The 12,204-nt window shown below is 43.9% G+C and overlaps 1 protein-coding gene across 1 annotated transcript in view; it reads left to right on the forward strand.

Annotated features, from left to right (window-relative positions):
- SEC14L5 (SEC14 like lipid binding 5) overlaps positions 1–12,204 on the forward strand; it is a 112,906-nt gene that overhangs the window by 26,183 nt on the left and 74,519 nt on the right. Inside the window, 1 exon segment of the mRNA XM_070761698.1 lies at positions 6,696–6,774. Coding sequence (XP_070617799.1) covers positions 6,712–6,774 — 63 coding nt within the window. The 5' untranslated portion in view covers positions 6,696–6,711.

The following is a 12,204-nucleotide window of genomic DNA, read 5'->3' on the forward strand; positions in this document are numbered from 1 at the left end:
CCGGATCGCTGAATAGTGGGAGTGTTCAGTGTTGGAGGGCCAGACAAGTGGGGGGCTGCATGGAGAAGCTGAGCTGGCTGCCGATGAGAAGGAGGAGAAGGAGGTCTGCGAGAAGGTGACGAAGCCGAGGAGGAGAATATCATGAACACCAATGGACTATACTGTGGTTGCGTGGAGGCTCTGGATACTGCTGGGAACACGGGGGACTGGAAATGTTAACTGGTGAAAATGGCGGTCGATGGAGGGTGACCAGGGTAACCGGCGAGAGTATGGAAAGGAACTGGGAGCCTTGACCGGTGGCAGCAGTTAACACCAAAGTGCTTGACAGGCAGGAGGACAGGGGACACTTATCTCTGGGGTGGCAGAGGTTCGGAATATCCCAGTGTTGCTGGGGAGAGGCAGATATGGCGGGAGCCACAGAACTAACCATTCCAGGGGAATGAGGGATCGCTGTTTAATAGCGATCCCACGTTCCGGTTCTGTGAGCTCAACTCAGGATACTGGTATTGAGTGTAATTCTGGCCCTGGGCTCAGGTTGCTGCTACTCAATGCCAGGTCGGTGGTAAATAAATCTCTCTTCTTCTGGGATTTGATCCTGGATGAGGAGGCCGACCTGGCATGTGTGACTGAAACCAGTCAGGTTTCAGGTGTTGCATCAGCCTTGGCCCCAGGGAAGGGAGTGGCTATTATAGCCAGGGAGAGCCTTCACTTGCGTAGACTCGTTGCTCCAGAGATTGCAGGTTGTGAGTCCCTCCTGGTGAAGTTGGACTTAGGGGTTCAGGTGGGCTTGTTGCTCACGTATTTGCCTCCCAGCTGCGTGTCAACAGCCCTACCTGTGCTGCTTGAGGAGGTAGCTGGGTTGGCGGTAGGGTTCCCCAGACTCAATGTCTTGGGGGACTTTAACCTGCCGTCACTTGGCGAAACCTCTGGGCGAGCACAGGAGTTCATGGCCACCATGACAGCCATGGACCTGACTCATGTAATACAGGATCTGACCCACGAGGGGGGGCACACACCCGACATGGTATTCCTCTCTGGGCAATTGAGTAATGATCTGAGATTAAGGGGCTTAGAAATGTTGCCTTTGTCATGGTCAGACCATTTTCTATTGCGGCTTGACTTCCTGGCTCTAATCCTTCCCCGCAGGGAGGCGGAATCGACTAGGTGGTTCCGCCCCAGACACCTGATGGACCCAGAGGGCTTTCAGATGGCGCTTGGGTTATTCCAGATGCACTCGTCCACCGTTCAGCAGAGTCTCTTGCTGAGGCCTGGAACAAGGCTGCAGCGGAGGCTCTTGACTGGATTGCATGATTGCGACCTCTCCACGGCACTAGACCCCGTAGAGCTCCATGGTTCAACGAGGGGCTCTGGGAGTTGAAATGCCAGAAGAGACGTCTAGAGAAGCGATGGAGGAAGAGTAAGTCTGAATCCAATTAAACACTTGTAGGAGCTTTTATTAAGACCTACAAAGTGGCGCTCAAGGCGGCAAGATGCGCGTATCATGCTGCCTTGATTGCATCAGCGGAATATCGCCCGGCCACTCTGTTTAGGGTGACCCGCTCCCTTCTTAATCAGGGGGGAGTTGGGGAGCCCTTGCAGAGTAGTGCCGAGGACTTTAACACATTTTTCGCTGATAAAGTCACTCGGATCTGGGCGGACCTCAACTCCGATTGGATAACAGAGTCGACTGACAATGAGTCAGTCGAGGTGACTGGGTCCCGTACTTGTCCATTTGTCTGGGAAGAGTTTGATCTGGTGACACCTGATGAAGTGGACAAGGCCATTGGAGCTGTGAGTTCCGCCACCTGTTTACTGGATCCGTGTCCCTTTTGGCTGGTTTCGGCCAGCAGGGAGTTGACACGGAGCTGGGTCCAGGAGATTGTCAACGCTTCTTTGGGGAGGGGGTCCTTTCCGGCTCTCTACAAGGAGGCACTTGTGCCCCCACCTCCTCAAGAAGCCTTACCTGGACCCAGCCATTCTTAACAACTATCGTCCAGTCTCCAACCTTCCCTTTATGGGGAAGGTTGTTGAGAAAGTAGTGGCGCTCCAGCTCCAGCGGTCCTTGGAAGAAGCCAATTATCTAGGCCATCAACAATCAGGATTCAGGCCCAGCTACAGAACAGAAACTGTTTTGGTCGTGTTGATGGTTTATCCTCTGTCCTGGTGCTTCTTGACCTCTCAGTGGCTTTCGATACCATCGACCATGGTATCCTTCTGCACCGGCTGGAGGGGTTGGGAGTGGGAGCCACTGTTGTTCAGTGGTTCTCCTCCTACCTCTCCGGTCGGTCACAGTCGGTGTTAGTGGGGGGTCAGAGGTTGACCTCTAGGTTGCTCCCTTGTGGGGTGCCTCAGGGGTCGGTCCTCTCCCCCCTGCTATTTAATATCTACATGAAACCGCTGGGTGAGATCATCCAAGGGCATGGGGTGAGGTATCATCAGTATGTTGGTGATACCCAGCTTTACATCTCCATCCCATGTCCAGTCAGTGAAGCAGTGGAAGTGATGTGCCGGTGCATGGAGGCTGTTGGGGTCTGGATGGGTGTCAACAAACTCAAACTCAACCCAGACAAGACGGAGTGGCTGTGGGTCTTGCCTCCCAAGGACAATTCCATCTGTCCGTCCATTACCCCCTCGGAGAGGGTTCGCAACTTGGGCGTCCTCCTCAATCCACAGCTAACATTAGAGAACCATCTTTCAGCTGTGGCGAGGGGGATGTTTGCCCAGGTTCGCCTGGTGCACCAGTTGCGGCCCTACCTGGACCGGGGGTCACTGCTCACAGTCGCTCATGCCCTCATCACCTCGAGGTTCGACTACTGTAATGCTCTCTACATAGGGCTACCTTTGAAAAGTGTTCGGAAACTACAGATAATGCAAAATGCAGCTGCGAGAGCAATCATGGGCTTCCCTAGGTATGCCCATGTCACACCAACACTTCTCAGTCTGCATTGGCTGCCGATCAGTTTCCAGTCACAAGTGTTGGTTATGACCTATAAAGTCCTTCACGGCATTGGGCCAGAATATCTCTTAGACCGCCTTCTATCGTACGAATCCCAGTGACCGGTTAGGCCCCACAGAGTTGGCCTTCTCTGGGTCCCGTCGACTAAACAATGTCGTCTGGCGGGACCCAGGGGAAGTGCCTTCTCTGTGGCAGCCCCAACCCTCTGGAACCAGCTCCTCCTGGAGATTAGAATTGCCCTCACCCTCCTTGCCTTTTGTAAACTTCTTAAAACCCACCTCTGCCGTCAGGCATGGGGGAATTGAGACATCTCTCCCGGGCCTATACAATTTATGCATGGTATGTTTGTGTGTATGTTTTTGTTTTTTAATAAGGGGTTTTTAGTGATTTTTAAATTATTAGTTTTGTTGCATTTTGTTTCATTGTTGTTGTGAGCCGCCCCAAGTCTACGGAGAGGGGCGGCATACAAATCAAATCAAATCCAATCAATCAATCAATCAATCAATCAATCAATGAATGTTCCAGTTTGTTTTCTTTTCAAATCATAATTACTTAATACTAGCCTAATGTTTTCTTTTTAGCCAGAAGCTTTATCAATGAAACTCTTTATTTGTTGTTCCTAAGCAGAGTCATGTCGAACAGACCCCAAACCTTGATAATCTGCCACTTTTAAATAAATAAATGTATAAATGGCTGAATTATCCAGAAGAACCCACATTAGAAACATAAAGGATTGACGGCAGAAAAAGACCTCATGGTCCATCTAGTCTGCACTTATACTATTTCTTGTATTTTATCTTAGGATGGATATATGTTTATCCCAGGCATGTTTAAATTCAGTTACTGTGGATTTACCAACCACATCTGCTGGAAGTTTGTTCCAAGGATTCACTACTCTTTCAGTAAAATAATATTTTCTTATGTTTTCATCGTTCCCTCAACTAACCTCAGATTATGTCCCCTTGTTCTTGTGTTCACTTTCCTATTGAAAACACCTCTCCTGAACCTTATTTAACCCTTTAACATACTTAAATGTTTAGATCGTGTCCCCCCTTTCCTTTCTGTCCTCCAGACTATACAGATTGAGTTCATGAAGTCTTTCCTGATAGGTTTTATGCTTAAGATCTTCCACCATTTTTGTAGCCCGTCTTTGGATCTGTTCAATTTTATCAATATCTTTTTGTAGGTGAGGTCTCCAGAACTTAAATTGGATTTAGTGCCAACATTCCTGGGCTGTCACAAGCTTCTCACAGTTCCTGGATGTTCCAAGATCTCTAGTAGGGCTTCATATCATCAGCTGTTCTGTCGTCCTTCTAGGTTCAAATGTCTGTTATGTAATTCCCAACACTGCTTCTGTATCTCGATTCTGTCCCTAGCAGGGGCCAAGGCTTGTTCTGTCTGCTTTCCCCACTGTCACTCCTTCTAGATGGATTTACCAATGTGGCCCCAGCGAGCAATGGTTTTTATCCTGGAGTGCATTAGACAAGTGTCTACCTAAGGAAAATTTATGGATTTAATGCAAGCCGACGCTAAATTTCAGGTACATTCTCTTTTGTCTTTCTGCAGAACTGTTGAGTAAGCAGGTATCATTCTTGAGGGCACCCATTGGGCTTTTTTAGTTGAAAAGGTGGGCCAGAGTTACTTAGGGTCCACAGTCTGGAAAAAACAGAGGTTTTGTCTTCTGAGCCCATCTTCAGGGATCTTCTTCTAGCAGAGGGTGTCTGTTCTGAGTGTGGTATTTATATGGTGCTTGTTGTAGTGGGCTTTTCTAGATTGGAGTGTGTTGATGGCTGGCTTTTAACTGGTTGGCTATTGTTTCTTGGGCTCAATTTTTAAGTCAGTGAGGGCTAACTTTTTTGTCGCTGCGTGCTGAAAGTGCGTGTGCGAGAGCACAACAGTGCACATGCACCTATAATGTAATGTGCATCTGACAACCCCCCCCATTCACCCTGCTCCCCCATACGTGCACGTGCAAACCCCTGGCCTCTCCCCACCCCATGCATGCACACACGACCCCCCCACTCATAGAATAGAATAGAATAGAACTGCAGAAGAAACAATTGCTGCCAACCTGCCTTCCATTGAGGACCTGTAGACGGCATGAGTCAAAAAGAGGGCGGGGAAAATATTGACTGACCCCTCGCATCTTGGACACAAATTGTTTCAACTCCTACCCTCAAAATGTCGCTACAGAGCACTGCACACCAAGACAACTAGACACAAGAACAGTTTTTCCCCGAACGCCATCATTCTACTATACAAATAATTCCCCCAACACTGTCAGACTTTTTAATAAATCTGCACTTCTATTTCTTCTAGTTTTTCTCATCATTCCTATCATCCTTTTCCTCCCACTTAGGATTGTATGACTGTAACTTGTTGCTTGTATCCTAAGATTTTTATTAATATTGATTGTTCCTTCATTGTTTATTTGACCCCCTATGACAATCATTAAGTGTTGTACCACATGATTCTTGACAAATGTATCTTTTTCTTTTATGTACGCTGAGAGCATCTGCACCAAGACAAATTCCTTGTGTGTCTAATCACACCTTGGCCAATAAAAATTTATTCTATTTTATTCTATTCTAGAATAGATATTGGAATGAAGACTAGAATAGAATAAAAATTGGAATGAATGGAATAGAATAGAATATTGGGATGAAGAATAGAATAGAATAAATATTGGAATGAAAGGAACAGAACAGAATAGCATAGAATAACAGGGTTGGAAGGGACCTTGGAGGCCTTCTAGTCCAACCCCTTGCTTAGACAGGAAACCCTACACCACTTCAGACAAAGGGTTATCCAATCTCTTAAAAATGTGTCACTTTGAATGTACACTAATAAGCATACATTAAAGTGAAATTTTATTGCATGCTGCTCTCAAAGGGTCACCACCTCCAAAATATACACTACAGAATATAACAGAATGAATAAATAAGATACAGATAAATACAGAGTCAACATACAGAAATTTGGGGCTCTATTTCTGTCGTTAAGATGAGGACTACCTGTCTCCCTTTTTTGTAGCAGGCACTAAGGGAAAAAAAACTAAATTAAGAAGCCGTTCTACACTTGTAACCTTCGGGGGCATTTAATACTAAGTGGAGGCAGCATATCCTACTGGTTTTTACAGAGAGCAATTTAATTAGTTCTTCTAAGAGTAGATTCATTCTTTCCCTGGATTCTTGGACTACCATGTGTGCGCGGGTTCAAAGCAATGGCTATGGGGGCAGAGAGGAAAAATTCCAACGGTGTTGAGAGCCACGGAGATGGAGTTCAAATCCCGCGGGCGTCTCTTGTTCATTGTAAGGTAACCAGTTGGTGTTGAGTCAAAATGCTGTAATTTTCTCAACTGTGTGCCCAGAACATTTTCACTTGGAGCCTGTTCTCTCCCTGTTGCTAAATAGCAGATGAATTAAGAATGAATTGGTCACAGCTTGTAAGGGTTGGGTTAGCAGCAGCCTTTAAAACGATTTCGTCCTCCACAGTGGTGACAGGGTGGCAACAAAATAAAGAAAAGAGATTATAGCTTTTGATCCATTTGGGATTAATTCATTTTCTTTTCTTGGGCATTCATGTTAGGCAACCTATCTCAAGTGCCACATTTTCTTCCTTTCTGCTCTATTTTAACTTCCAACAGAAGATCCATTATAAAAATAGAGGTGGTTTTTTGCTTGACAGGTTGATGCTGAGAGCCCAGGATTTAACGGATTGCTTTTCTCCTTCTTCATAGGCATTGCGAAGTAAAAATGGTGCAAAAATATCAATCTCCTGTTAGAGTCTACAAGTACCCTTTTGAGCTTGTGATGGCGGTAAGTGGTACATTATTTCTCTTTTCTGCAGTTCATTTCCTTATAATGTCTTGGTAAAACCGTGCTTGGAATGTTGCATCCAGTTTTGGTCACCACAAGGTAAAAAGAAGTGCTGAGACTCTAGAAAGAATGCAGAGAAGAGCAACAAAGATGATTAGGGGACTGGAGGCTAAAACGTATGAAGAATGGTTGCAGGAATTGGATATGTCTGGTTTAATGAAAAGAATGACTAGGGGAGACATGATAGCAGTGTTCCAATATTTCAGGTGATGCCACAGAGAAGAGGGAGTCAAGCTATTTTCCAAAGCACAAGAAGGCAGGACAAGAAGCAATGGATGGAAACTAAACTAGCAGAGAAGCAACATAGAACTAAAGAGAAATTTCTTGACAGTTAGAACAATTAATCAGTGGAACAGCTGGCCTCCAGAAGTTGTGAATGTTGGATAACCATTTGAAGCGATTTAGGTTTCCTGCCTAAGCAGGGGTTTGGACTAGAAGACCTCCAAGCTCCCTTCCAACTTTGTTCTATTCTATTCTTTAAAAAAATTGGAATCTTAGGAAAATTATACCTTTTGAATATTGCTGTATCTCTTGAAATTTTAAGCCCTGTTGGAGGCAACCCCAGAACATCTGATGATACCTAAGAGAGCATCTTTCCTTAAAATGTCTCATTTATATTAAGTCATTGTATACTCTTTTACTTCTCTATAATATCTTTTTCTAGCATCCTCTAAAAAGTAGAGAGGTCCATCCTGCCTACTCAAAAACACACTTTGAGTATTGGACCTTGACAAGCCCTTTGAGAATCTAACTCAAACTGCTTTCCAACTGCTGAGTCAAAGTGCTGTGTGCCATCTGGCTAAAAACTATGTTGGCATGAAATTTGCTTCTCTGTTCCAAGTCACTTTAGTATACTGATTTCAATCTTTGGTAAAGAATGACACAACTTAACAATTTTTAGCCACCTTGGGGTTGTCCTTGGACAATACTAGAAAATAAAACGATGGAATTCTTTTAATAGTGAAGCATGATACAAGGCTGAGACGATTTTAGATGAGAAGAAGGGAATGGTGACTGTGTTGATCTAAGATCATAATAAAATTGATTTGATGTGATTTGGAAAGAGAATGGGAGAGAGAGGGAGAAATAAGGGGGAGAATGTGGGAGAGAATGAGAAGAAGAGGGGGGGGGTGAGAGAAAGAAGAATAAAAATGAAGAAAGAGCAGAAGGGAGAGAAAGAGAATGAGAGGGGGAATATGAGAGAGAAAGAGAGGGAGAAAGAAAGAAGGGAAGGAATGAGAGAAAGAGAGGGAAAATGAGAGAGAAATTGAGAAAGAGAAGAAGAGAGAGAATGAGTGGGGGAGAATGAGAGAGATGTTGAAAAAGAAAATGGGGAAAGAACAAGAGAGAATGAGAATGAGAGAGGGAGAGGTAGAATGCGGTAGAATGAGAGAGAAATGAAGAAAGAGCAAAAGAGAGAGAAAGAGAAATGATGGAGAGAACGAGAGGGGGAGAATGAGGGAGAAATGGAGAAAGAGCGAGTGAGAGAGAGAGAAATGAGTGGGAGAATGAGAGAGAGGCAGAGAAAGAGAAAAAGATAGAAAGAATGAGATGGCAAAAGAGAGAGAGAGACAGAGTTGGTCCATGGCATTTTCATCTCTTGTATTTATTTATCCAATTTCTAAAACTGCCCATCTCACCCACACAAGTAACTCTGGGCAATGTACAACAAGCTAAAGGAGAAAGATTCATCTGATTTTTAGGCCTTTGGTGAGGTTGGGTGAAGCCATCTGTAGACTGAGTAGGTCAGCTACCCTCGTCATCATCTATTCTATGCTCATAATTACGTTTTGTGTGTGTGTGGGGGGGGGGGGGGTTAATCTTTTTTTTATTCCTGAACTGCCCAAGAATTGCTGGGCATCAGCTAAGCATGTATATTTACATTCTTAAAGTTTTTAGAGTTATGGATATCTGCTGCTTAGTGGTAAACTAGGGTATAGTAAGGTTGTCTCGAGAACAAGATGCTGTACAGTATGTGTCTTAGCGGATCTGACAGTTCGATTTTGGCTACAGATTATTTCGGAATGTAAGCCAGTAAGGAAGGAGGTTTTTTGTGCACGTATCAGCAGTTTGCAGATGGTCTAGGAACATTCAGCTTTTTTCCTTGTACTGTACAACTCCGCATTTTCAGGAAGAGGAAATTAAAATGCAAAATGTGTCCCTGATAGGCTCTGGTAGGCAAGAAGAATTGCTTATGCTTTCTGGTTTCTAAGCCACATTTCTTTTTAATTCCAACAGCATTTCTATATGCTAAGTGTGAATCAAAGAGTTTCTAGGAATATTTGAAGCCTCCCAAAGCTACTGAGGTGGCTATAAACATGAGAGAAGAAGAAATGCAATTCCAATAGCAATAGCACTTAGACTTATATATCCCTTTATAGTGGTGTACAGCCCTCGTGGTCAACATATTGGCCCCAACAATTTGGGTCCTCATTTTACCCACCTTGGAAGGATGGAAGGCTGAGCCAACCTTGAACCTAGTGAGATTCAAACTGCCAAATTGCAGGAAGCCAGCAGTCAGCAGAAGTAGCCTATAGTACTGCAGTCTAACCACCGTGCAACCGTGGCTCATATGAACAATGAAACTAATTCTTGCTGCAATAAACTGGTTCTAAGTAAGACATTTCTGGAGCACATAAGAATGACTTCTGAGTGCGTTTAGAAGGCCAGAAATTTTGCCTATGAACAGTGAAAAAGCATTCATCCAGAGCACCTGGCTCTTTCCATTTTGCTATCATTTGAAACAGGAATCATTTGTGGACATGTCGTAGACCAGGAGTCCCGGGCCAAGGACCAACACTGCTTGCTATGGATCTATGACTTGGAACCTTGGCATTAGAGTTGATTTAATGTCAGGGTTCCAAGTAATAGATCCATAGCAAATCAAATTATGAAGCAGACAGATTCCTCAAATAATAGCTTTATTGGAAATATCATATTGGCAAAAATCTGGTGAAAACTGATTCTGAGGTTTTCACCTAATTAAAAGTAAAGGTTTTTCCAGTTTCCAATGGTTCCTCTAAAATGAATACCAATTCGTCTGCAAATGTTTGTTTGTTTGTTTGTTTGTTTGTTTGTTTGTTCGTTCGTTCATTCATTCATTCATTCATTCATACAATTTTTATGTCGCCCTTCTCCTTAGACTCAGGGCGGCTTACAACATGTTAGCAATAGCACTTTTTAACAGAGCCAACCTATTGCCCCCCCAATCCATGTCCTCATTTTACCCACCTCGGAAGGATGGAAGGCCAGTGATGAGATTTAAACTGTTGACCTACAGATCTACAGTCAGCTTCAGGGGCCTGCAGTACAGCACTCTACCTGCTGCGTCACTACGGCTCTGTTTGTAATTTATATTTTCCCTTCCCTTCTTAGAAAAAGATATAATTAAAAAAAATACTACTTTGCAGAAATGGATAGGTTGACATTAAAGAAAAAGAAAAGACAAAATATTTTCAAACTTGGGATTTATTTTATCAATGGTTATTAGACAATAGAAGTGGAAATTAGAAAAAATACTATTATATATGTCTTATGTTAAAATATTATTATACTATATACTATTAGATAAGCAAATTGACCCAGACAATACACTGTCCATAAAGTATGAGGGTTATCTAGAAAGCAAGGTTACAAGGCACGTAGCTCTCACGGGGAATGTTCGCGGGGGACGTTGGTCCTACTATTGTGTAACAGGAAGCTAGCGGAAGAGAACGAGCAGTGCCAGTGGTTAGTAGATCATCGACTGGCATTGTGGTGAAGGTTAGAGATGAGTGCCCTCATTCCGTTTCCCTCCAAGTGCGAAGTGCACGCTGAAATATGCTACTTGAATGCTAAGGGCCTGAACGCTGCTGTGTTGGGTACCCAAGAGGCTTACTGAAGCACACAAAATCGACAGAGTCAGCACCGCCCAAGAATTTCTTGACCATTTCAAGATTGAAGAGAGGCTTTTTTCAACTGTATAGTGACAGGAGGTGAAACTTGGGCTTATTACCATACACCAGAGGGAAGACATCAATCAATGCAGTGATGCAATACCCATTCTCCTTCAGCCAAAAAATTCAAAACTCAGCAATCGGTGAGAAAAATCTTGGGCACCCATCGCGCACAAATCTTGGGCAACCTTTGCAGCAGCGTTCATGCCCTTAGCATTCAGGTAGCACACTACAGCGTGCACTTCGCACTTGGAGGGAAACAGAATGAGGATGCTCATCTCTAACCTTCACCACAATGCCAGTCGATGATCTACTGACCACTGGCACTGCTCGTTCTCTTTCACTGGCTTCCCGTTACACAATAATAATACCCACTTCCCCCGCAAATATTCCCTGTGAGAGCTACGAGCCTTGTAACCTTGCTGGCTGGGGAATTCTGGGAGTTGAAGTCCAGATATCTTCAAGTTGCCATGTTGGGAAACACTGGACTAAATGACCTACAAGGTCCCCTCCAACTGATCTGTTAATTTGAGTTTGGCATAGATCTGTGGGAATCAGTCTCTACAGCTTTAAAAAGCAACTGATGCTTTCAAAGGAAGGAGCTAAGAAGGATCGCCGGGGACTCACTCAGAATTCCCTTGTGTGTTTTTATTTGGATCCTTTGAGTGGTTCATACGATATAACAGCTTCCGCCACTGTTTTTGCCATTTGACGATCTCGCGTTTCAATTCCTCCCTTTGACGAATGCAAATTCGTCATACAAATAGATTTGTATGCCACCCCAAGTCTACGGAGAGGGGCGGCATACAAATCTAATAAATGAATGAATGAATGAATAAACAAACAAACAAACAAACAAACAAACAAATAAATTCTCTATAGAGAGAGACTCAGCACCGTTATGCTTCTGTTCATAATGAAATGAGGTTTTGATATATGGAGAGAAGTACTTCTCTTAAGAGTTTCCTGTATGAGATTGGAATATGTTTACAGAACTTTTACTACTTGACTCAAGATCACTTGGTACCATTTTATGATGCCTTGGTGAGGCCACATTTGGAATCCTGCATCCAGTTTTGTTCACCACAACACAAAAAATGATGTTGAGACTCTAGAAAGAGTGCAGAGAAGAGCAGCAAAAATTATCAGGGGACTGGAGACACAAATATATAAAGTACAGTTGCAGGAATTGGGTGTGTCTAGTTTAGAGTTCAGAGCCTTAGTGGTGCAGTGGTTAGAGTGCAGTACTGCAGGCTACTTCTGCTGCTCATCGGCTGCCAGCAGTTTGGCAGATCGAATCTCAGTTGGCTCAAGGTTGACTCAGCCTTCCATCCTTCCGAGGTCGGTAAAACGAGGACCTGGATTGTGGGGGAAATACGCTTACTCTTTGTAAACTGCTTAGAGAGGGCTATAAAGTACTGTTGAACTGGTATAT

The sequence above is a fragment of the Erythrolamprus reginae genome, chromosome 9 (assembly GCF_031021105.1).
Source record: "Erythrolamprus reginae isolate rEryReg1 chromosome 9, rEryReg1.hap1, whole genome shotgun sequence".
NCBI classification, from domain to species: domain Eukaryota; kingdom Metazoa; phylum Chordata; class Lepidosauria; order Squamata; family Dipsadidae; genus Erythrolamprus; species Erythrolamprus reginae.